Raw genomic sequence first — 26,181 nt, forward strand, 5'->3', positions numbered from 1 at the left:
GTTTGGCAGTCGAGCTATTCCTTCAGCTCCAAAGTGACAGTGAGGAGTCCGACGATGATATCAATATGGATTTGTCTCATTCACGGAAATGCTCAGCACCGTTGAACGCCGCTGGGCTCGGGAAACAAGCACTGAGTGGTGGGATCACATCGTCATGGAAGTCTGGGATGACGAGCAGTGGCTGCAGAACTTTCGTATGAGAAAAGCCACTTTCATGGGACTGTGTGCTGAAGGACACAAGATTGAGAGCTGCCCTGACGGTGGAAAAGCGGGTGGCTATTGCAATCTGGAAGATGGCAAATCCAGACAGCTACCGGTCGGTCGGGAACCAGTTTGGTGTGGGAAAGTCGACCGTGGGAATCGTTTTGATGCAAGTTTGCAAGGCAATTAATCGCATCCTGCTAAGAAAGACCGTGACTCAGGACATTGTGGATGGCTTTGCACAAATGGGTTTCCTAACTGTGGAGCGATAGATGGAATATTCCTATTCTGGCCCCACCTGGCATCAGAGTACGTTAATCGATGGTTCTCCAGGCGCTGTGGATCACATTGACATTTACACAGGCTGGCCTGGAAAGGTGCATACCCGTTACTGCCTTGGCTCATGAAACCCTATACAGGGAAGCTTGACAGGAGCAAGGACCGGTTCAACTACAGGCTGAGCCGGTGCAGAATGACTGTGGAGTGTGCTTAAAGGCTCGCTGGAGATGTTTGTATGGGAAGCTAGACTTGGGGAAAGCAGCATCCCCGGGTTATAAGCGCTTGCTGTACCCTCCATAATATTTGTGAAGGGAAGGGTGAAACATTCAGTGAGGCATGGACCACCGAGGTTCAAGTCCTGGAGGCTGAATATGCACAGCCAGAGAGCAGGGCTAATAGAGAGGCCCAGCACAGGGCTTCAAGGATTAGGGATGCCTTGAGGGAAGAATTTGAGGCTGAAAGCCAACAGTAATGTTTGCTGCCTTGCATGGGAGTGAATTGCACTGCTTACACTGTTATTCTATTATCAATAATAATAATATGATTTGCAGTTTCTCTTTCTTTACTTTGCTTATTTGTCTTTCACTATCTGCTATAATAAAGACTGTTTTCAAAGCCAAGAATTGTTTTATTGAAAAGAAAAAAACTTCCTTGACAGACAGACAGACAGACACACAACATTTCATTAACACAAGAGGGCAAGGGTGTGGGTTGGTGAACTGTACAGTCACAAGTTTGCATATGCCATGTCTGGACTGCTGTTTAATGAATCCTGCACTTCAGGGTGCATATACTGCATGGTGATGGGGTTGAATGCAGAGGGTAAGGGTGGTGGTAGGTATCAGGGCTGGTTGGGGACAGGTGTTGGAGGCAGCTGGTGGTGGTAAGAGCCTGGATGCTGGGGAAAGGTGGTTGAGCTGACATTGGGGCACAAGGCACAAAGTGCTCTGCTTGCATGGCAACGAGTGACTCTATAGACTCCCAGGATCCTCTTGGCCACTGCATTTCTACTCCTTCAATTCTTTTCTCTCTGTAGCAGAGTGCTGAAGAACAGTTTTCAGCATGTCCTCTTTGCTCTCTCAAATTTTGAAGCCTCTGTGATGTTGAACATCTGGGCAGTCCAGTCAAGGTCACTGTACACACAGAAATGACAACATTTAACACGGGCAGCATTGTATCCACTATCTCCAGACATGAATTGTTACACTGAGGAGTTCTCACTTGCAAGTTCTCACTTGCATTCTTTATCCCAAAAGGAAAACACAACAGAAGCCACGAAATGGTGAGTGAGAATCTGGAGTGCTAGAGGTTGAGTGAAGATGCAGATGCAGGGGTGATCTTATCTCCTATCTCTTCACTAAAGAGTCTCCCAACATTTTTCACAGGACTTAATCCTGGAAGATGTTTCAGAGCAATGTGGATTCCGCCGACCCTATGCGGCGTGCCTGTGTTCAGAAATGGTCCCCGGCCGAAGAGTGGACTGGGACAAGGGACACAGTGGCTCTGCCTATAAACCTGCGCAGGCATATTGCCCACGCTCTGGATGAAGCTTTGCTGAGATAACTGAAGCAGATTACTGATAGACCACATCAACGGGCTATTCCACATCTAGACGCTGCCATGCATGCATCCATAACCCCCTTCCTCTCCAGAAACATTTCCACCCAGAAAATAACCTCTGCTTGTCCTTCTGCAACTGCTGGCTGCTGCGTGCGACTTTCCTCCTGGCTTGAGAAGAGCTCCTGGCTGCATGCCTCCAGGAATCTGCGGTTTCTTCCCCATCCCAGGAGCTTCACTCGCGGTTTCCTCTCCCCCGCAGCCTCCTCCTCCTCCTGTCCCCAGCCTGCTCAGAAGTGTCCATCGTTACCCTGGGATTGATGTTGTCCATCTCGGCTTTGTAATAGGCACTCCGCAGCTCTTTAACTTTCACCCTGCATTGTAGTGATGGCCCCTATCCAGCATGTCCCTTGCTATCTGCTCAAAGATATCTGAACAGACGCCTCACCCCAAACACTGATGAGGTCCTGCAATTCACCTGTGCTCCATGCTGGGGGAGGCATGGTTACCTGTAACCTGTAACTGATTAACTGATTGCACTCCACACCTGGCTGCAGCAAACAGGAAGGAGATTTTTAAATTTCCATTTAAAGGCGGGTCACCTGAGGCAAGAGCAGTAGAGTGCAAACTGATGTGCAGAGTGGCTGAACAGGAATTCTGGGATAGCTCCTTATTCCCTGGAGGACAGGTAAAGCGCTGGTGAGTGTCGAGCAGCGCTGGTGTCACCAGCGCAGCGCTGGAAAGCCTCCACCAGCGCTGCAACTTGTAAGTGTAGCCAAGCCCTATGTTTCTTTCTCCTGCCATACCTATACTTGCTGCAGTTCAGGCAATAGTTTTATGACAGCTGGCCACGTGGGGACATTGTGTCTCAGCTCTAGTGAAAATGGTGATATTGAAACACCATTGTTGGCACACAGCTGTGAGAGAAAAGGGTTTGTTTGATTGAGGCCTGGGCTACACTAGAAAATTAGGTCAGTTTAACAACATCGGTCTGGAAAATCCATACCTCTGAGCTGCATAGTTAAGCCAGCCTAAGTGCTCATGTAGACAGCACTAGGTCGATGTAAGCATTCGTCCGTCGACCTAACTACCGCCTTCCAGGGAGGTGGATTACCTATGTCGGCGGGAGAACCCTCTCATCGGTGTAGGTGGCGTCTGTGCTGAAGCGCTGCAGGGACGCAAATTGTGCTGCTGTAGTATTTTGAGTATAGACAAGCCCTAAATCTTCAGTGAGCATTTGGCATTTCTCGTATATAGAAAAGTAACTACAACAAAACTAATTGGCTTAAAACCCCATTAAAAGTTTAACAGTATGTTGTTGTAAACAGATGAAGGAGCTATTAACAATAAAGAAGGAGCTATCCATCATTAACAATAAACTTCAAATCTATGTTGGGGGAAGGGAGGGCGGATTAGATAGCTAAATTTCTCCTAATCTAGAATTACAGGCTGTGGTTGAAAAATATTTTGCAGCAATGACTTTAGACACTGTGTTTTTTTTTATTTTATAAATCAGAGATAATTGTTGGAAAGTTGTGGTTGATCCACAAACTAATGGCAGGAATTAATTAACCACTTTATTATAGCAGTGTAAATACCAGTGATTATTGTGCGTTCAGAATTTGTGTTGCCTTCCAAGATGAGACTTTCTACATTGTCTTCCTCCCTCCCTTTCTAGATTTGATTTATCATTTTTCAATAGCCCCAGTGATTTTAATACCACAGGTTCGGATGTACAATTACTAGAATATGAGCGGATGATAGAGGTCCCAGACTCCTACCATGGACCTCGGCTGTCATTTCCCCTGACTGTTGCGGACACTAATTCACTTCTTCATGCTTTCAAGGATCAACAGGCAAGTTAGGAGTTGGGACTGTATTGGCGCCTAGGGCGTGAAACTTCCACCTTGCACCACCTCCGCCCCCAGTTAACCCCGCCGGCCACCCTCCCCCGCAGCAGCTAACCATGCCCACCCGCCCCTCACACCAGAGGAGCCCCCCCCCTGCAGCAGCTAACCATGCCCCCCCACCCCTCCACGTAGGGAGCCCCCCCCGGCAGCAGCTACCCCCCCCCGCAGCTAACCCCACCCGGGGAGCCCCCTCCACGGCAGCTAACACCGCTCGGGGAGCCCCCCCACACTCCGCAGCAGCTAACCTGGCCCGGGGAGCCCCCTCCGCGGCAGCTAACCCTGCCCTGGGAGCCCGCCCCAGCACACCTCCGCTCTGCCTCCTCCGCTGAGCATGCTGGCGCTGCTCTAATTCTCCTCCCCTCCCAGGCTTGCGGGGGCTGTGTGCTCAGCAGAGGAGGCAGAGTGGAGGTGATCTGGGGTGGGGAGCAGTTCCCCAGTGCGCCCCCCACCCATTACTGCGGGCGGCCCTACCCGCGCCCCCCAGCCCCAGCTCACCTCCACTCCACCTCCTCGCCTGAGTGGGCTTTTAGGCGCCTTCAACCACTAGGCGCCCTAGGTGGCCACCTAGTTCGCCTAGTGGTTGCACCGGCCCTGTGACTATCATGACTAAACTTAAGTAATGTCAAAAATTGTTATGGAGACTAAATTATAGGGTCATAGAAATTAAGTGAACTAGGTGACCTAATACATCTTTCTACTCTTTCTGCCAATGCAGGATTATTCTCTGCTGTTCATTTACTGATTATTTGTTATGATCTAAAGTACTGAGCATGAGTCAAGGAGCTAGGAAAGCTGAAGTTGGCTCTGCTACTGACTCCCTTGTATGTACTCTTGGGCAAATTCTTTGCCTGTTTGCCTCTGTTTTCCCATCTGTAAAATGATGCTAATATTTACATTGTTGGGTGTTATGGGGAGCGATTAATTTGAAACTTAGCACTGAAACTGCAGTTTAATCTATTAATAGTCCAGCCTAGTTTTAAATTTATTGAGTAAATGGGGCTTCCAATATATATCTCGAGTGATGGCTCTAGGAAGAGGAGCTGTGGTAAATAGAAGAGTAAATGAGCGAGCAAACAGGCTTCACCCTTGAGCACCGGTATTCTTGCTCCCAAGTGGGAGTTAAGGCTCATTCTTTGATCAAAACTTTTTGGAGATGGGGTAATTAGCCTCTGTGAATTTGCCTCTCCCAGTACCACCTTCCAGAGTGGAAGTGGTTGAAAGTCTCAGTAGAATTTCAGGTGGATGGTGCACTGAGATGGCTATTTTTAAATGAAAAGACCTGCAATCATTGGATGATGGGATCATCCTAGACACTACTAACAGAGCAGGAAGTACAAGAAAGAAGGAATCTCAGTGGGGAAGTATTTTTGTAGCTGAGAGGAACAAAGAGATAGAATGGATGAGTTTTAAAGATTGAGACGTTCATTCTCATGCTTGCTTACTTCGGGGGGAATTCTGTACCAAAACATTAAAAATTCTTTGCACAATATTTTAAAATTCTGCATATTTTGTCGAAATAATGTGGGTTTTTTATGCAAAATGATCCACAATTACAGACCATCAGTCATGATTGAGAACAACATTCCAGGATGTGCAAAATAATTTGTCCCCATCTGCATGCAGTTTTGTAGAGAATTCTCCAGCATGAGAAGCTGGTGGAGCCATTTTTGATGCATGTTGTGAAGACTGTTCACATCGTGCAAAAGAACATATATCCCTTTGCCCTTTGGTAACTTCATCTGGACCTGGCTGGGTACTTTGGGAACTGCTTAGTTCTGATTGTCCTGACATTTTATTGACTGCTTGGTAAATGTTTTATTTGCCCTCAGTCTTTTTTTTAATGGGTAAGTAAAATAAATCCTGAGCTGTAATCTAACCCCATTGTGCCACTTTGGCACAGGAAAAAAGTGAGAAAGCACATAGTCTTCCTTGCTGAGGATTCCCTTACTGTCTTTTGTAATAAGGCTCCTTTATATCACCCTGGCAATGTAAAGGAGCCTTAAAACTTTTACAGATTTTATGCTCCTGGCGGAATTTACTGAGAATGGGAACAGTTAACTAACAATGGGAACATTAACAATGTCACTAGCAGGCAGGCTGCTACATTTCTGCCTCAGAGAAGGAGATCAATTAACTATCAATAGCAACATTAACAATGTTTTTTTTTCACATCAAGATCTGTGTTTTATTTCAAACATTGAAACAGTTGTGTAGGAATGCACAGAGCAGACTCTTATTCTTCCACACTTTATCCCCTCTTAAGCAAAAACTGACTGAATTTTCTATCAAACCAATGCTTGATATATGCTCATCTGCTATAAAATGAGCTGCCAGGCAATTTAAGGGATAGCACTGGCTGATTCCAACACTGGCAAAACAGCTGCTTGCTTTGTTGCAATGAAGGAATGTAGGCAGGCAGGCTGCTATATTTCTGCCTCAGGGGACAGAGCCTGCCTCATGCCTAACAACCCGAAGCCCTACCCCTCCACACCGAGTGCTCCACAGTAGCAAAGGTGAAGGACAGAGTCTCTCTTGCTTGTTCACAGGCAGGCATGCCCAGCCCATGATGGTGATTAATGTCTCCCAGGCAGGCATGTATGCCCAGCCCCTCCTCTCCTTCCCGCCCCGTCCCCCCCCATGATTTGTATCTTTGAGGGCTGCTCCAGGTGCTGGAACAGACATGCCACCTGGGCTAATGGGGAAGAGGCACGTGTCTCACTCAAATTTTTTCTGCGCGGGGGCACAGAAATCTGCAGACCATGAGAATTCTGCAACCATGCAGGTGCTCAGAATCCTGTCAGGAGTAGCTTATATAGAAAAAGGCAGATTAACTAGTAACTTTACAGCCCTGACTTTAGTTTTCTCTCTCATGTTTTTTTCCTTTCTTTTGTACTTTACTACTCATTATTAAACTTTCACAGCTAAAAGGAAGTCTGTTTTGTTGTTTAACAATACTTAGCATTTGTATAGCCTTTATCTATTCAAAGAGCTATATTAAGTACCTATTAACCTCATTGTACAAGTGGGAAAACTGAGGCACACAGGTGAAGTGGTTTCCCCAAAGCAATTTACTGGGAAAGCTAGGATTAGAATTTGGGAGTTCTAAGACTCCATGCTCTGGGTATCCTTAAATCTCTGACTGCCAGAAGCTGGGACTGGACAGCAGGGAACAGAGCTCTCAAAAAATTGCCCTGTTCTGTTAATTCCCTTTGAAGCATCTGGCACCAGCCACTGTTGGAAGACAGGATACTGGGCTAGATAAACCATTGGTCTGACCCAGTATGGCCGTTCTTATGAGTTCCTGATTCTTCATCCTAGACCATGCTGCCTGTAATTGTGTTTAGAAAGTAAATGTCTACTGTAAACAATCTTTAAATGGCAGGTACCTATTGCAAACTTGTTGGTAGTAGGTGGGTCTCTGTGTTGGCAGAACTTTTATGGAGTAGTGTGGTCTATGTATATTTATAATATGCCTCCTTTGTCTCACCGCATTCCTTTCACAGCATCTTCATGCCCGCTATGTTCTACAGCTCCTACACGAAACCAAGAAACTCCTTAAACAGATGCCTAACATCATTCATCTGTCAACCTCCTACTCCAAGGAGATAACCATCTGTGGTAAGATGATCGCACATATAGCTGGTTTTGGCCACAGGATGATATGGATATTCCTGACTGCAGCCAAACTGTAATTTTGTAGATGGTTTTAGAAAAGTGAAAATCTCCCCAAACTACTACAACTCGTGCTGTTGAGTCACCACTGGTATATTTTAAGAAAGCCGAAAACCTCCTCTCTTTTTTTCCCCCTGTCAGATGTTGCTTGGTGAGTCAGTGTTAAAACACGGAACCTGCAGTATAGTAGGGATTGTGGTGGGTTTTGGTTTTTTTTGAAAGTTGCACAATCATATATAAAATGCAGAAAGTAAATGTTGACCACACTAGGTGGCATCACTGCTTGACTTTCATGTCCTTGCGAAAGGCAACTTTCCATCACGTCTTGCTCAACAATAATTTCAGTAAGAGTTTCCCTGAGTTAAGGGGTGATGCTTAGATTGTGCTCCTTCTTGGTCTATGCTTTGTATCAAATAAACGAAGAGACTAAAACTCTATGTTCAGTAAATCATGAGGAACTTCCTAGAATTTCATAGTTGATGCATCTGACGAAGTGGGTATTCACCCACAAAAGCTCATGCTCCAAAACGTCTGCTAGTCTGTAAGGTGCCACAAGACTCTCTGCTGCTTTTACAGATCCACACTAACACGGTTACCCCTCTGATAGTTGATGTAAAATTTCCTAATAGAGCTGAAGGGTAGAAATGTTATGAAACTCATTGTGAGGGGGTCCCCAGGGTGCAACCTGGACCGTGGGACTGCTGAGCTCTCCAAAATCCACCAGCCTGGGATGTCTCTCACACTGTGATGCTGATGTCATGCTACCAACCTCTGATAGGCACTGCGCATATACATTCCAGCAGCTTCCCAGCCTTGCACCCCAGAACTGTACCGTTTTACACTGGCCAGAAGCGGAAAGTGAACATGCACAGCCTTTGTAATCTGAACAGATTTCCCAAGCTCTTTAGACAAACTCACTGGTAAGGGTAATACATACAGAAACTAGAATTTAAGTGATTATAAGTGGTAGGCATAAAGGTCAGAGATAGTTAACTTAAGAAAATAAAAATAGAACACACATTCTAAATCCAAAACTTTTACTCTAAGCAAGAGTAGATTAACATCTTTTTTTCCCCCGACAGATGGTACAAGCAGGTTACAGTTCCCCAAAACACAGACTGGAGTCCCTTTCTAGCCTGAGATCAAACTTCACCTATTCAAAAACTTTGTCTCCCAGACATACTTCCAGGTGCTGAGATTGGGGGAGAGGAGAGAGAGGCCAAGTGATGATGTAACTGTCTCTCTACTTTCTTCCAGCTTGCTGGAAAGATCTTTGCTGTGATGTGGGGACCAGGCAGTTCCCATTGATCAAGCAGTTTCCATTACATATGTGCCTTCTCTAAGGAATCTCTGGGATAGTGGATTCTTTCTTGTTGGGTGTTGATGAGCCATTAATACTGTCTGGCTATTGAAGGCTACTCTTTTGTTGTAACTGAAAGGTTGATTATGGGTGTTCCCAACCTCACAACATATTTCAGTAACACACGCATATAGCAATACTTCATAACTCCACATACAATGACAGCGCATACAATCCAACAGGATATTAATGTTCAACAGATCAAGACTTTTAAAATGATACCTCACAAGGCATACTTTGTACAAAACCATCATAATTATATCACTATGGTGAATATGGAGGTTCCAGGGTGCTACTTTGAGGTAGCAAATGGTGCCCCTATATTTCCCAGTTAATAAGATTAGAGTTATGGAGTATATGATAGAAACATCCTGCCATGGGTATAGTCAGTACACTGACATTCACCATGTTTCAGGCCAAGTTCATCCATCTTTATATTTAGTTGTACCTCACTCTGTGACTGCTGCCATTGATGGGGATGGCAGAATGAGGCCCTTGATTGACAACGTGCCTGCCTCTGGAATAGATTATATTGTATGTAACAACATGTGTAATAGCCTATTAAACCTTCTGCCTTCTAAAGGGATTAATGTCATTATAGGGCTTAATCTTTCTTTACACAAGAAGTTAGTTAATCTTCACACAGTGATGTAGTGTGACACAGGGAAGAAGTTTCAGAATGAAAAGTGCCTACCAGCCAGGGGCGGCTCTAGAAAATAGGCTGCCCCAGGCAGCGCGGTGTGCTGCGCCGCCCTTCCTCGGTCCCGCGGCGGGTCTCCTCTTCCCGTGGCTCCGGTTGAGCTCCCGCGGCAGGTCCACCGGAGCCCCGGGACGAGCGGACCTGCCGCAGGCATGACTGCGGGAGCTCCACCGGAGCCGCGGGAACAGCGGACCTCCCGCGGGCACGGCTGCGGATGGTTCGCGGGTCCGGCGGCTCCGCTTGAGCTGCCGCAGTCATGCCTGCGGGAGGTCCAGCCGAGCCGCGGGACGAGCGCCCCCTCCGCAGTCATGCCTGCGGCAGGTCCGGGCGGCCGCGGCTCCGGGGGACCTCCCGCAGGCATGACTGCGGCAGGTCCACCGGCCCAGCCTGCCGCCCCCTAGATTTGGCCGCCCTAGGCAACAGCTTGGTTTGCTGGTGCCTAGAGCCGCCCCTGCTACCAGCCATCCATTTTGATCATGCTGTCATAGATTATAGATAAAAGGACAATCGAGCCTGGGTAGGGAGTTTTAGCTGCAAACCAGAATAGTAATGGCTATAGTAAATGACAACTATAACTTGTCCAAAGTTACTTACAATAATAAATTGCTATTAAGTGTACAATTTTCATAAGAGTTGGTTGAGCATGTAATGCAATTGCAAACAAGGGATTTTACATGCACAGCTGTGCACCTAGATGAGGTCTTTTAGGTAAACTGTTGTTCACTAGACTTAAAAAAACAAAACACAAAAATCTGAACCAAATATGCGTATGTTCACGTTGGTGACTGATCAGTTCTCTCTTGCTAATCAGTATACATGTATCCTCCTATCTGTAGCCTCATTTGCACTATTTAAGCAGCATAAAAGATGTCCCTTCCTGCCATTCAAATAAATAATGGCCTTTGAGACCAAAAAGATGTTTTGTAGCAGATGAAAGCCTAATTTTTACTGATGTTGAGACCAAAATATTAACTTAAAATAAGATTTCCTGCCTCCAGATCCCCTTTGAACTCCATACAGAAACTGAGGATTAAGTATTATTCTGAAATATTTTCCTATCTGAACCCCATAGCCCATCGAAGTCTACGGGAGTGTTTGAATTGACTAAAATTGGCCTTAATTCAGGCTCTAACATAGTAGCATATATGTCCTATGAACAGAGTAAAAATGCCTCTGCTCACCCCATTCTTAATACTAATGGTGAAAGGATGAAATCATTGAGTATATTTATGTAAATGTGGAAGACTTTTTTATTTTTTATGTTTATTTGGATGATGAGATACAAGTTAAGAGCCTGGTTCTGGCTCCCCTTCTCTTCCAGGTGAAATTCACTCTTATGCAGAGGGGACCTATGCACCAGTTAAATTCAACTTAGTCTACTTTGAAGACTTAAAGTAGTGCAGGATCCCTTTACGCAGGGATGAATTCCTCCTGTTGAATAGTACTGTATACTATTCCACGAGACCCCCCGCCCCGCCACGATAGAGCTAAAACTGGGATTATTGGTGCATCTTGTTCTTGGAAAGATTATTTATACTCTCTCTGCCCATCCCCACTCATTACAGCCAAACTCCGGTCCCGAATTAGACAAATAGAACAGATGCTATGTAATATATGTCAGATAAGAAGATGATTTTTTAAAAAAAAAATAGTATTTTAAAATCCCAATAATTTACATGTGAACATACCATTAATTTAGTTGCCCAATTAAGCATGGCCATCTGCTTAAGTGCCAGTGTGCACTTAAGGTTGGATATTAGGAAAAACTTTCTCACTAGAAGAGTGGTGAAGCACTGGAATGGGTTACCTAGGGAGGTGGTAGAATCTCCTTCCTTAGAGGTTTTTAAGGTCAGACTTGACAAAGCCCTGGCTGGGGTGATTTAGTTAGGAATTTGTCCTGCTTTGAGCAGGGGTTTGGACTAGATGACCTCCTGAAGTCCCTTCCAACCCTGATATTCTATGATTCTATGATAGGTATGCTAAACACTTATTTCTAGGTTCCTGTCTTTCTCTCATAAATATTTCTAGGGCACCCTTCACTGATAACAAAGCACAGATATAAGAATTAAGATTCATAATAGGTTTGTCCATAGTGTACCCATCTCTTCAAGTACCTAACTCTTTTCAAGGGTGCAAGTGATCTTCTACCCTCCAACACGCCCACATAAAAAGATTAAAGCTTCATGCAAGGCTATTGTAGGCTCACTTTAGTGTGTGGTTGCCAGATTTAGATGTGCAGCTCAGGCACACCATTTTGAAAATTTAGTCTGTATAATCCAAGTGCAAGGACAGTTCTACAAGGGAAAATGTGATTAAAATCATCTTGACACCTCATTTAATCAGAGTGGTATAACAGACTGTCACAAAACTTTGAATATCCTGTTCTCTCTAGGTGATTTGCATGGAAAACTGGATGATCTTTTGCTGATATTCTACAAGGTAATTAGATGCTTTATTCCTGAGCATTTTCACTCTTTAGGGTGGCACTAGGAAAGCAACTGCATGCCACACAGGTATTGTTAGGTACTGTATATGTGATATATATTCACTGAACAGTAGGTTGTGCTAGTTCTTTAGCTACTGCTGTCTTTTCCCCCTGAGGAACCAAATGGCCATTTTGAAGAGAGAAATCAGGGTGTCTTTGACTGAATGCCAAGCAGAGGGCATAGATTAGTGCAGGGGTGGGCAAACTACGGCCCATGGGTCACATCCGGCCCGCGGGACTGTCCTGCCCGGCCACCGAACCCCTGGCCCCTCCCCCACTGTTTCCCCTCCCCCACAGCCTCAGCTCGCCGTGCCACCGGCACAGTGCTCTGGGTGGCGGGGTTGTGAGCTCCTGGAGCAGCGCAGCTGCAGAGCCCGGCCTGACCCAGTCTCTGTGCTGCGCGGTGGTGGTGACAGCGGCTGGAGCATGGCCCAGCTGTAGCGCCACCAGCCACTGGTGCGCCAGGCAGCACGGTAAGGGGGCAGGGAGCAGGTTGGATAGAGGGCAGGGGAGTTAGGGGTGGTGGTCAGGGGTGTAGATGGTGGTCAGGGGGGAAAAAGGGGGTTGAATGGGAATAGGGGTCCTGGGGGACAGTCAGGAAGGGTGGGGTTGGATGGGGCAGTAGGGGCAGTCAGGGTAGGGGTTCGGGGGCAGTCAGGGGACAGGGAGAAGGGGCGGGGGTCCCAGCGGGGGGTGGGGTGTGAGGAGTGAGAGAAGGGGTTGGATGGGGCGGTGGGGGTTCGGGGCCAATCAGGGGACAGGGAGCGGGGATGTGTGTGGATGAGGTAGGGGTCCCAGAGGGCTGTCAAGGAACGGGGGGGTTGGATGGGGCAGGAGTCCCGGGGGGGGGGCCACCCCCCCCTCCCCTAACCAGCCCTCCGTACAATTTACAAAACCCGATGCGGCCCTCAGGCCAAAAAGTTTGCCCGCCCCTGGACTAGTGTGATAAACCAAAATGAGAGATGGCTTCTTGTACCTTCTACAAAGTCCTGGTGCTACTGTAAAGGCTCAGTTCTTCAAAGAGAAGGAGCCAAATTCATCTCTGGTATAACCCTACATCCTGGCTGGTTTTAGCCATCATGAAGAATGCAGCAGTTTTCTCCAACCTCTCCAAACCCATTTACACTTCCCATCAATATCTACAAAAGTGCTTTTTTAAAAAATTATTTAGAGGAAGTGAAGTGCAGAGCGCTTCTATCTGCTTAAAAGCTTTCCCTTTTTTTGCAACCAGTCATGCAATTTTGCACAAAATGAAAATATCTTGAGCATCCTCTATTTAGCCTGCAGCAGCTGTTCATGTGTTTCATGTTAAATAAAACATAATTATGCTTTGCTAACATGGAAAAAATAAAACTCCAGGCTGTCTTCTCTGCAGTTGTATATTTAGCTGAAGGCATAAGAATTTTCCTACAATAAGTTCCAAATTTCTTTTCTTTTTAGTATGATTCACCACCTTCCAGTTTAACGGATACTCCCTCTGATTTCTTTTTGTGACTGATTATTCTGTATTCATCTGCATTGAACCAAGGCTGGCATGAGTTAATCCAGGTGCTTGAATGATGTAATCCCTCTTTGTTTAATTGGCTCAGTTACACTTTCCACTCATCTGTCAGCTGAAAACTTGAATATTTTGTCCAAGCAGAAACCTAATTAAAAAAATTTAATACAATACTGACCTATGCAGGGGTCAACTTCCCATGTTATTAAGTTACCAATTTTAGCTACTTCTTTGCTTCCCTGCCTTTTAGCTGATAGTTCAATGAGACAACTTTTCTATTTCCAAATTGTATATTAGACCAGCATGATAGAACAGCTGGATTCAGCGTACTTTCAATACTCAAAACACATGGCATGGTAAAACACTCTCTTTTGGGAGCAAATACTGGAATGTTTATAGCTGCAAACAGCCCTGGATATGACGTACCCTTTTAAAATATGACATTGGAGAGTGGGGTTTGTCTCTTAATCAGGATGAAATAATGAAAACAGCCCTCAGTGTGAGACGAAATCATGACTCTGCTGGAATCAGTGGCCAAACTGCCTTTGACATCAATGGGGCCAGGACTTTACCCAAAGCCTTCCATGGTTAGGATGTTATTGACAGGATCCTTTGGTCAAACTACACTAAAAAAAGCAAACATTTTGTCATGACTGCTGAGTGGTCAGGGAATTCAGGGTTGAGAATCTTACTTATGTGCAGAGTAATGAATTGATGCAGATAGGGACAGCTCAGTCCTCAACATAGATTTACGTAGCCTTTAGGCTTAGGAATTTCCCAGTGACACTCTCCTGACATGTCCTTGATGTGCCACCAAGCCCCAGGGGCTCCTGCATGGGGAGGTATATGTACAGGGCCCTACCAAATTCACAGTCCATTTTGGTCAATTTCATGGTCACAGGATTTTTTAAAATAATCAGTTTCATGATTTCAGCTATTTAAATCTGAAATTTCAGTGTTGTAATTGTAACAGGCCTGACCCAAAAAACTGTTGGTTATTATTATAGGGAGGTTATAGGGAGGGTTGCGGTACTGCTAACCTTACTTCTGTGCTCCTGCTGGCAGCGGTGCTGCCTTCGGAGCTGGGCAGCTGGAGAGCAGCAGCTGCCGGCCAGAAGTGCAGCTCTGAAAGCAGAGCTACCACCGGCAGCGCTGAAGTAAGGATGACGTGGTATGTTATTGCCACCCTTACTTCGGTACTGCTGCTGGTGGAGTGCTGCCTGCAAAGCTGGGCGCCCGGCCAACAGCTGCTGCTCTCTGGCTGACCAGCTCTGAAGGCAGCACAGAAGTAAGGGTGACAATACTGCAAGCCCCCTAAAATAACCTTGCGACCCTCCTGCAACTCCCTTTTGGGTCAGGACCCGCTATTAGAGAAATGCTGGTCTCCGCTGCGAAATCTGTATAGTATAGGGGAAAAACACACGAAAGACCAGAGTTCAGAGTGGGAGAACAGATTTCGTGGTCCATGATGTGTTTTTCATGGCTGTAAATTTGGTAGGGCCTTATGTATGTGCAACGGTCTATACTGGCTCTGCACTTCCCAGGGATGCATCATATGTCAGGCATGTTCTTGGGTGGGGGAGGTGGCTTATAGGCCAGGGCTCGTTTGTGGCCACTTTTCATGGGCATAGTCAGCAGAAAAGGGCCGCAGGTCAGGAATGAATTTTCCTTCCTCCCCCTGCCCAATCCTACAATCTCCAGCTCGTCAACTTGTGTAAAGCATAGTTCAGTTGAGGGAAATGGAGCTGCAGTTTACATCAGCTGGGGATCTGGCCAGCACTACATCTGGGATCCATTTGCAACTCTATCAGCACCACGTTTTTAAACTTAAAAGGAATTTCTTCCTTTGAGATAACAAGTGCTATTAGCTCCCCATTAGAGAGACAAATGATACAATTGTCGAAACATCCAGCTGAAGAATTCCATTAACTCAGCTGTCTACTGAGCTTGGTGGATTGGACGTGGCTGCTAACCCCCTTTTCAGTTACAGATGTGGCTTACTATACACTCATTGGTTTGCTATCTGTATAGTTTTTGCCACAATGTATACACATCTCTGAACCATTCATGAATTTAAAAAGGATAGGAATTACATAGGTTTAAAGGAAAAATTTGATGATCAGTTGAAGTATTTTACATAATATTATGCCTGATATGTTTTGCTTTCATTTTTTAAAGAAGATTATCTCACCTTTTCTTAACCGAAGTGTCCAATTTTTAGAAGCTTCATTCCGGTCATGAGTCTTTGTTAAATTACAGTGTTTCCAGTCATTCACCCAAAACCTTGAAATTTTAAATTGTTTATTGCTAAATTAGACTCTCTTAAATTGGTGTGTAGCGATACCCTGAAGCTGAATAGAATGCAGATAACAAAGAGAAGCTAATTAACCACTAACACAAAAGAGACAATAATGATGCCCAGAAGCAAACAGCCTCACAGCACTAGTCTGCAAATCATTAGAGAGCTATTTTTTGTTCTCATCTCTGAAGTGTCTCAAGCTTCTATAGATTTTAATTTTGTTTTGCTCTGGAACTATGACTGTCAGTGAACATTGGAGAAATGGAAATCACTTTAAAACTTGGCAAGAGAACATTGAAAAGCTAAAATACCACTTTGAAGTCGGAATCCAGGTATAATTATGTTTTGAATTCAAAATCTAAACTTGTTTTTAAAAAGTAGGGCTGTCACAAGCTTTTCCAAGAGAGAATTGTTAGAGCTTAGAGAGCTAACACCAGTTGATGTTACTCCAATCAATCAATGTTACTCCAATCAATCCAATCAATCCAACTTCCGCATACTAATATTAGTTCCTTGCCTTTTCCTCCTCTGTGGATGTCCCTGCCCTTTCTGAAGCCTCAAAGATTCCTTCCTTCCTCTTTTTTTTTTCTCATTACTACTTTAGCTCACTTCATCTTCAGACTCTCATAGTTATTGTCCTTTCCCAGCCTGTGCTCTCCAGAGAATTGAGAGACCAGGATCAGAAATCAAATACTGCTCTCTTTGAATAGCAGGGCGAACACCAATCATCAGACGCCTGATCCAAACCCACCGAAATCAATGGAAAGATGTTACTTCATCAGGCCTTAGGCCACCAACTTGCATACGATGGTGGGCCCCATCAGTGTCCCATTTTACTCCCCAGAATGAAGTCAATTGGGAGGCACTTTGTCAAGGAATCTCATAGCTGTCCAAGAAATGCTGAGTAACCTGTGCTGTGCCTTGTAATGCTTTGGATGACTTCACAGTATTGCGGTTGTACTATGTTAACGTGTATGGTGATAATCTGCCCATAATGCATCTGTATGCCAATGTCTAGCAGGTTTCTTTCTGGCAGGGTGATCTCTATAGCAAGTCAGAAGTGGAATAAAAGTTCTAACATTCCTATCCCTTAGAAATGATGGAGATACAAACATTGCCATCATGCTTCCTGTAAGCTGACAGTACCCACTGGTATGTTGACAACCAATGCAGGTAAAACATAGTACAATAGATTCACTAAGGTATATCTCTAAATTGTCATTCATAAAAATGAATTACCTTCTATTTTCTGAACTACAAAGTGTGGATTATTGCTATACCTACAAATCCCAGATCTCTTGTCCCCTGAGTCTGAGAACTTTTCAGATCATAGCTTTCTTTTTGAGTATGCAAACTCCGGGCTTCTCAGACTTTTTCACTGTTAACAGTAAAGTGTCTCATGGGCACCTCGCCTCCCATTCACGATGAACAGACCTCCTCCCTGCCATTTGCAATTGTATCACTTCCTCACAGCAGCGGCATTTATGGGAAAATAATATTACATTAGGAGAGTAATGATTTGATTGCTCCTTTTTAATAGCAGGAAGCAAGGCTTAGAGTTAGCACCACGTGAGGAGTCAAATTTCCATGAGTCATTACCAGCAAGTGCTTTGCAAACCTCCAGTAGTCCAAAGATCACAGTGTGGGCACCTCTGTCCTAAAAAGGAGAGAACAATGTGACAGTACTGTCTCTCTGAATCCATGTGTTATGTAGATGATCTAGCAATATAACCTGTGTTGCTTGCAGCTCCACTTTATCATGTTATAAAAACAACCATAACATGACATACAATCTGAAAACCTCTAGTCTTTGTGTTTGGAAATTAATTTCAAGCTATGCCTATTAAGTACATTGCCTCACTAACTTTGTTTTTGTTTCCTCCTGCAGAATGGCCTGCCTTCAGAAGAAAACCCTTACCTTTTTAATGGAGATTTTGTGGATAGGGGGAAAAATTCCATAGAAATACTTATTATCCTGTTTTCCTTTCTCCTTGTGTACCCCAACCATTTACACTTGAACAGAGGGAACCATGAAGACCATATCGTGAATCTGAGGTAACATTTCTTCTGTTCTTTTTCCATGCAAGTGTCACAGAGGTGAATGCCTTTTTGATCCTTTTGCTAAGGTTATGATGAATCTAGTTGCCACAGGCTTGTCTCATACAGAAACCAATGTTTTATTGGGCACTCAGATGTTAATGGTGCATCTTAATCTAGCAGGGGGAAGGGATATTTCTACTAACCACCTTAAACATGGATCTGATTCATTTCTCACTCAGGGCCCAATTCAAAGCCCACTGAAGTCAGTCAACTTTGCAGAGCTTTCAAGTGTACGAGATTTTGAGGCACAATCCATATTTTGTTTGAATCAGGTTGCCTGTTCCACAGCACTGATAAGGCAGGTGGTGTTCCATCAACAAACAAGTGACACTCCCTGTCCAAATACGTTGTAACACCAGGAGAAATGAACTAAGATAGCCAGGAGACCATGAGCTAAAATCCCACCTCCGCTGGGCTGTTTCTCAGCGTTTATTATTGACCAAGGAGTCCTACCCCAGCCTTAGGAGATAGGTTAGCATCAGACCTCCTTCATTGTACAAATAAGATAATGGAGAGGCTGCACAAAGTGATCTCGGGAAAAGCTAAGGATGTGGGCAGACCCAAGTCGCATCCGTTCAGCCACACTGCATCTCAGAAAAAGATGTGCCAAATCAACGTTATTAGCTATCCTGATTGTACCCACGGGTCTCACCACTGGACAACACTTCTCCCAGGCACAGGAAGAGAATCCAGAAATCCTGATCCCCAACATTCTATCGCTGTCTAGCAAATAGTTGCCTGACCAGATAATTGTGTCCCTCTCTTGTGATCATTACACAGAGGATAAATTGCTCTATTAGCTCAAGTGCTAGAGAGCTATGCAGGGGAGCTCAGGTTCAGAATTCAAACCATGTTGATGTTCCATGGGAGAGGATCCTTATGGTTGCAAATAATGACATTTATTTTCCCAGTATTGTTTTTTTTAAAAACTGGTTTGTTTAATTCACACAGTGAGACAATATCCTTAAAAATGGGGTTTATAGTGAAAAAACATAAATCTGTCAATTATGGTGTGACGTGCAAGAAAGCTAAGGTGTTCCACATTGAGGTCATTTGTCATATATTTTGAGTGGTTGTATCACATTGGCTAATTTGAAGGCTGAGAGGTGTGGGGACTTCATTCCACTGAAATCGGTGGAGTTACAATCATACAAAACCAATGGAAGATCAGAATCCTGCCCTTTGTGAAGCACAGACATGGTGGGCGAGGTTTTGGAAAGAATGTAAATGACTTAAGAGGACAGTTCCCGTTGTCTTTCACTAGGACTTGTGCTCTGAAGTCACTTTGAATTGCATGAAGTTTCTCTTTTGCTAATGGGCAAGAGCCCACCAATTCCTTTTGCTCTGGGTTCTGTTTCTGCCCAGAAAGTTCTGGCTCCATTAACATTGTATAATGGTCAAAACTCATCCTCAACTAAATGAATCAGAGAGTAGAGGAAAGCCATTTGTGTACATGGTTAGATCAGGAAAATGTCTGGAAAAGTTATGGGGGATGGAAGAGGAAAAGAGGGAATGGAAAATTCCTAGAAATTACTGTAGTCCTCATTTTTGTAATGATTATTGTTAATGATTTACAGTGTGTGCACTAGCCATAATGGCAGATGTGTTGAATCATAGAAACTATTGCAGGGTTATAGTGAAAAGTGATCATGCAAAAAGCCAGTTTGTGATGTTGCCCGTTTTTTCAGATATGGCTTCACAAAAGAAGTTATGAAGAAGTACCGGGTAAGATATCCTCTCTCCCCCCTTATTTGCTTCCAACATGTGCAAACTGAAGTGTGTGTCAGCAAGAAGGTTTGCTCTCAGGAATGTAGTGTAAATACAGAATAATTCCATCAAGATCAATGGAATTATTTTGCATTTACACAAGTGTAACCGTGAGATTAGAATTTGAACTGTTAGTTTTATTTATGTCCAGAGATGTATGAGGTGAAATAGGAAAAGTTTATGAAGCCAAACAGTAAACATCAGAAAGAAATGAAACTAAAAGAGCAACAAAATGATCAAGGCAGAATCAAGTAGTCCTGAAGGTAAATTGTGGAATGTATATATTCAGACTATATTTCTGGGTTAAACCAATGGGCAGAATTGTTCATACAGATTATTGAAATCCGAGCAAAACAATGAGGTCAAAAGAAACTTCTACAGTATTTACTTGTTGTGATTAGCACCAAAGGCTTTCTAGAATGATATCTAATAAAATAATACATTTTACAGTCCCATGGCAAAAAAATTTTAAATCTTCTGCAAGATGTTTACAGCTGGCTTCCCCTTGCCACTGTAATTGACAGCAAAGTACTAATCGTACATGGAGGAATATCAGACACCACTGACTTGGATTTCCTGAATTTATTTAAGAGAAATAAGGTAAGAGACCATGCTTCTATACTGTTACCTTTATTCTGTTTAGTATCAGAGGAGTAGCCGTGTTAGTTTGGATCTGTAAAAAGCAACAACGAGTCCTGTGGCACCTTATCGACTAACAGATGTATTGGAGCATAAGCTTTCGTGGTGGTGAATACCCACTTCGCCAGACGCATGTAATGGAAATTTCCAGAGGCAGGTATAAATATGCAAGCAAGAATCAGTCTAGAGATAATGAGGTTAGTTCAGTCAGGGAGGATGAGGCCCTCTTCTAGCAGTCGAGATGTGAACACCAAGGGAGGAGAAACTGCTTTTGTAGTTGGCTAGCCATTCACAGTCTTTGTTTAATCCTTAATTCTTAATCCACCACAATTTCAACAGCTTCCACCCCACGATCAACCTCAGCCTGGACCAATCTACATAGGAGATCCACTTCCTAGACACCACGGTACAAATAAGTGACAGTCACGTTAACACCCTATACCGAAAACCCACCCACCGCTATGCCTCCAGCTTCCATCCCAGACACACAACACAATCCATCTTCTACAGCCAAGCACTGAGGTACAACCGCATTTGCTCCAATCCCTCAGACAGAGACCAACACCTACAAGACCTTCACCAAGCATTCTTAAAACTACGATACCCGCACGAGGAAATAAGGAAACAAATCAGCAGAGCCAGATGTGTACCCAGAAGCCTCCTGCTGCAAGAGAAGCCCAAGAAAGAAACCAACAGGACTCCACTGGGCATCACATACAGTCCCCAGCTAAAACCCCTCCAACGCATCATCAGTGATCTACAACCCATCCTGGACAATGATCCCACACTTTCACAGGCCTTGGGAGGCAGGCCAGTCCTCGCCCACAGACAACCTGCCAACCTTAAGCATATTCTCACCAGCAACCACACACCGCACCATAGTAACTCTAACTCAGGAACCAATCCATGCAACAAACCTCGATGCCAACTCTGCCCACATATCTACACCAGCGACATCATCACAGGACCTAACCAGATCACCTTCAACATCACCGGCCAAACTGGACAGTCCCTACGTAAAAGGATAAATGGACACAAATCAGACATTAGGAATGGCAATATACAAAAACCTGTAGGAGAACACTTCAACCTCCCTGGATACACAATAGCAGATTTAAAGGTGGCCATCCTGCAGCAAAAAAACTTCAGGACCAGACTCCAAAGAGAAACTGCTGAGCTTCAGTTCATTTGCAAATTTGACACCATCAGCTCAGGATTAAACAAAGACTGTGAATGGCTAGCCAGCTACAAAAGCAGTTTCTGCTCCCTTGGTGTTCATACCTCAATTGCTAGAAGAGGGCCTCATCCTTCCTGACTGAACTAACCTCATTATCTCTAGACTGATTCTTGCTTGCATATTTATACCTGCCTCTGGAAATTTCCATTACATGCATCTGACGAAGTGGGTATTCACCCACTAAAGCTCATGCTCCAATACGTTTGTTAGTCTATATGGTGCCATAGACTCTTTGTTGCTTTTTATTCTGTTTGTGATTTCTGAAAGTGTTTACTGGTAAAAATATTAAGGTAAAGTTATCTAAGCATTTTATAGATTTAGAGAAGACAGTAGATATAACCTAAAGAAAATACAGCAAAATAGAGACAATGACTTCTTCAGAAGGAAACATTTGTGGTGAATGGTGCCAATGGACATTTTGCGCTGGTGTAAATGAGTGTAGGTCCATTGAGATCAGTGGAGCTACACCAATTTACACCACCTGAGCATCTGACCCACTATATAGTAAGACCATATGTTTGCCTAGAAAATATGAAAATTACCTTATTTTAACAACTCACGGAAGTTTCAGGAGAACTAGGAAATCCGTCAGTGTGTGAATTTCTTCCTTTTCAGTCCAGTTCAACTTTCCTTTAGTGATAGTTGTGCACTGAGGCCCCAGCCCTACAATCTGATCTGTGCAAGCAGAGCCCCTCCGCCTGCATGGAGCTACTTCGCACCTGGGTGAAATCCCACAGAACTCAAGGTTCTCTGCCTATTTGGATCCTGTTTCGGGATCAGGCCCAGAGGCAGCCAAAATTCCACTTTTCATAATTGAAACAAACTCAGAAGACAAGAGGTCAAATTCAGCCCTGAGATTAAGCAGGTGCAACTCCTGCTGAAAACAGTGGAAGTTACTAACCTCAAGTCTATTATTTGCGGATATTAATGTAGCTTCTATGCAACTCATAATTAACATGTGAAATCACCTCCGCAGGAGAGTATTGAAATACTTCAGTAAGAGTCAGACATTTATGGGCCGGATTCCAGGCTATGCGCTGGCACGTGTGCTATTCCAAACCGATCCCTGGCACAATTTGCTGCCAGAAGCAGTTTCTGATAGCTAGCTATTATTTTTTTGCATGCTACACAGTCCCGACTCGGGCCAGCTCGTATTTGGAGTCAGTGCCTTAGATAGATAACAACTGTTTGGGTGTTGGTCAAGATAATGGGGAAAGACAGCTTCTGCTCAGATATTTAGGACTCTGGGGAAGAAAATTATTGTAGAAGTAGAATCAATTTTCTTTTTCTTTAATAAATTGTTTTATACACACACTTTTTTGGCTAAAAAAATGAGCTAGTACAAGTGAATCTCAAAAAAGAATGCAAGAAGCAGCCTACCTCTTTCAAGAAAAGGTTTGTTTAAAATAAATTGCCATAGCCAACCTATGCAGCTCCAGAAGAGCACTAGCCCTGGTGAACAATCAAGGAGCTTAGATTTATTTAAGGATATAGTGTCTGATTCACTACTGGGTTACTCCAGTTTTATCCTGGTGTTATTCCATTGGTTTCAACTGAGTTAAACCAGAGTAATGCTAGAGTAAAGAGTGGGGAATCAGGTCCATGTTTCTCAGTGAATACCACTTCATCCCCAATATTATTGATAAAGGAGCAGATTTTCAACATAGGTATCTAACTTCCAATGGAATTAGGTATCAAAGTTTCTACCCTGAGTTCAAGAACTGTATTTGGTGAAAATTTAAAACCCAGAGTTTGAATCCAGAGTTGTGATGAGTTAATATTTCCTTAAAGCAGTTGTTGTTGAGATATGGAGCCTATGATGAAATATGGTGCGTTTGACTTTTTTGATTTATATAAGCATCAGTAAATATGCACTGATGAGTCTGTCTTTTAGATGAAGTCTGTGCTGAGACCACCAAGGCAGGATATTGCTGTCAAAGGAATGACCAGGCCTTCATCATCATCTAGCCATAGAAGACAATACACCAGTGATCTGTTGGATGTTGGGAAGCACATGTGGCTACTTCATGATGATGTCAACTCTGGCCCACTCCTAGAGGCACAGTATCTAGTGTCCAGTGTTCGTATGCAGAGTGTGCCTTCAGAATTAACAGCAAAGGAATGGAAACAAGTATGTGAAACCAAATATAGGCTTCTTAAAAAAAACCCTATCTGTATAGACAAATGGAATTTATTTTGTGTAAACAGCATGTTTTGATTCTGAGATGTATAGAGAAAACTTTTAACTTCAGACATCATTCTGGGCAGTCAAGGCGATTTCATTATGGCTGAATCTACCTTCTGCCTCTGGTCATTCAGATGTGTTTAAAGACATGTCACCCTGTTCTACAAATAAATATGTTTTATGTATTCTATTTCCTCTGTGTTCAAAATGTCTCAATAGCAAACATTTCAATCCATTTCAGTAGTATCTGATGCAGTTGAGTGTCCTTGTGTGGTAGGATCTGATAGTACAAAAGGTACTTTTAGTTTAAATGGGCTATAATTTCCCAGTCATCAGTCAAAAACTGCACCTATTTTGTGGTTGCAATGCACACACCAGCAGGCTTGGGGAGCTGGACGCTGACCTGCCCAATAAATCCCAACTCTTCGGATTTCTGGTATGCAGGGCCCGCTGTTTGTCCAGGGAGAAGGGATTTACCTTTGTCATCTTCCCTCCACGGTTGCCTTGTTTACCAAAGAACAAGATTAAGCCCTCAGTGTATAGTAATTTAATAAATTGTGACAACTCTGTGATTTTAATTCACAGAGATGCCTATAATATGAAAATATAATTGTTAGGCAGGGGCATATTTTCTAAATTTCTCTTTGGTCAGCTCCTTTAAGCAGAAGTGGATGGTTATATTGGCTTCTCTGTAAGCAACTCTCTTCTAAAATAGGAAACGTGTCTCCTGCCACTGACCCATGTGACTTAGGAAGGCAGGTCCTTATACCAATACAATGGAGACTGATAAAACTCTAGTGTAGAAATTAGACCATTCTTTTGAAATGTGAGTCTTCCAAAGACAACAGAAAACAAAAAGCAAGTGTTTTGTTCTCTCTTGAGAGTATTAGTTTCTGAAATTGTTTGGAAATACAGGATAAAATCTACCTAGTGATTTACATTTAAAAGCTCAACTCAGATGGCTTTTTTTAAATAAAGGCAAATAAAAAGAAAGGTTTTCCAAGCAAAAGGAATGTACAAGTTTAAGGAAATAAAGAAAATCTGAGAAGACTATACTGGTACTTAGCTGTATCTTATTGTGCCTGGGGACCCTGTAATGGCCATCATTTCTAAATAATCTCCCAGGTTGTTGCCGATGTTGTACTAATTGTCAGTAATCATGTGCGTTGGTTTGCTGTTCGAAGGTGGTTGATATTCTTTGGAGTGACCCAAAAAACCAAAATGGCTGCACACCAAACAAAGTTCGAGGAGGTGGTTGCTACTTTGGACCCGATGTTACCGCCAGGCTGCTTAAACGGTATAATCTGAAGATGCTGATCAGGTCTCATGAATGTAAACAAGAAGGTTATGAAATCAGCCATCATGGGCAGGTAAGATCGTCACTTATAAAATAAAATGCTGCTGTGAACTTCCCAGAAAACCCTGTAGGAGTAACTTCAAACTTATCAACTAAGATGATTGTCGAAAAAGAGTGAGTTCTATAAAATCGGTATTTGGAATATTCACAGTACTCATGTGAGGTTGAATCATGAAGTTCTTTCTTAGGCAAAACTCCCCTTGCCTTTAAGGGGAGATTTGTTAATGACTGCAAGATGGCGCCGTAGCAATCTGTGCTTTGAAGTTGCTAAAAACCTCTGCTCAAGTCGCACCATCTCCTCCTTAGGAAAGTGCATTTTGTCTTTGTGTCTCTGCAAAAGGCTCACTTAAAGGCTCACTGAATGTGAGGACCGGCACTTTGTAATAGAAACATTATAGAGCTTACTGCAAATGCTTCTGCAACTCTTTTTTTAGCACACTGGAAATTTGTCAGCACAAAAGCTAGTTAGAGCTGCACCACTGAAGGTAGGGAAAGAATCTGAGCTACATTTTTATGCCTGAAATCTTACCCTGGGTAAATTCTAGGACTGGGAAATTGATAGGGAAGATGTTTCTCGGTCATTTCCTGTTGCTTAAGCCTAAAATTCCAATAGTCTTTTTGTATCTATGCTAGTCCATTATTATGAATTTCATTCATTATTACATGGGTTTGCGAACTGAGGGTCATGACGAATTTTCCCTCTAATTTTTTACATGTGCGGAATGAATTTTGTTATGTGCACCAATATGGAGGTGATGTGTGGTGGGGGTGGGGCTGAGGGGCTCTGGGCTGGGGCACAGGGTTGGAGTGCAGGGAGGTGAGTTCTCTGGCTGAGGGTGCGGGCTCTGGGGTGGGGCCAGGGCTGGGAGGTTCAAGGTGTGACAGCGGGCTCAGAGCTGGGGCAGAGGATTAGGGTGCAGAGAGGTGAGGGCTCT

The 26,181-nt window shown here is 43.8% G+C and overlaps 1 protein-coding gene across 9 annotated transcripts in view; it reads left to right on the forward strand.

The window, feature by feature from the left end:
- The window catches only part of PPEF1 (protein phosphatase with EF-hand domain 1), a 65,367-nt gene that overhangs the window by 32,257 nt on the left and 6,929 nt on the right, over window positions 1-26,181 (forward strand). For 8 of the 9 annotated variants that reach the window (XM_039519249.1, XM_039519275.1, XM_039519250.1 and 5 more), the window contains 8 exons: window positions 3,763-3,893; window positions 7,451-7,565; window positions 12,072-12,118; window positions 17,850-18,016; window positions 19,750-19,786; window positions 20,279-20,428; window positions 23,599-23,835; window positions 25,074-25,259. In XM_039519249.1, coding sequence (XP_039375183.1) covers window positions 3,763-3,893; window positions 7,451-7,565; window positions 12,072-12,118; window positions 17,850-18,016; window positions 19,750-19,786; window positions 20,279-20,428; window positions 23,599-23,835; window positions 25,074-25,259 — 1,070 coding nt within the window. The remainder of the gene's footprint in view (window positions 1-3,762; window positions 3,894-7,450; window positions 7,566-12,071; window positions 12,119-17,849; window positions 18,017-19,749; window positions 19,787-20,278; window positions 20,429-23,598; window positions 23,836-25,073; window positions 25,260-26,181) is intronic. The other variant, XM_039519289.1, reaches the window with a different exon arrangement.

The sequence above is a fragment of the Mauremys reevesii genome, linkage group 1 (genome assembly GCF_016161935.1).
Source record: "Mauremys reevesii isolate NIE-2019 linkage group 1, ASM1616193v1, whole genome shotgun sequence".
NCBI classification, from domain to species: domain Eukaryota; kingdom Metazoa; phylum Chordata; order Testudines; family Geoemydidae; genus Mauremys; species Mauremys reevesii.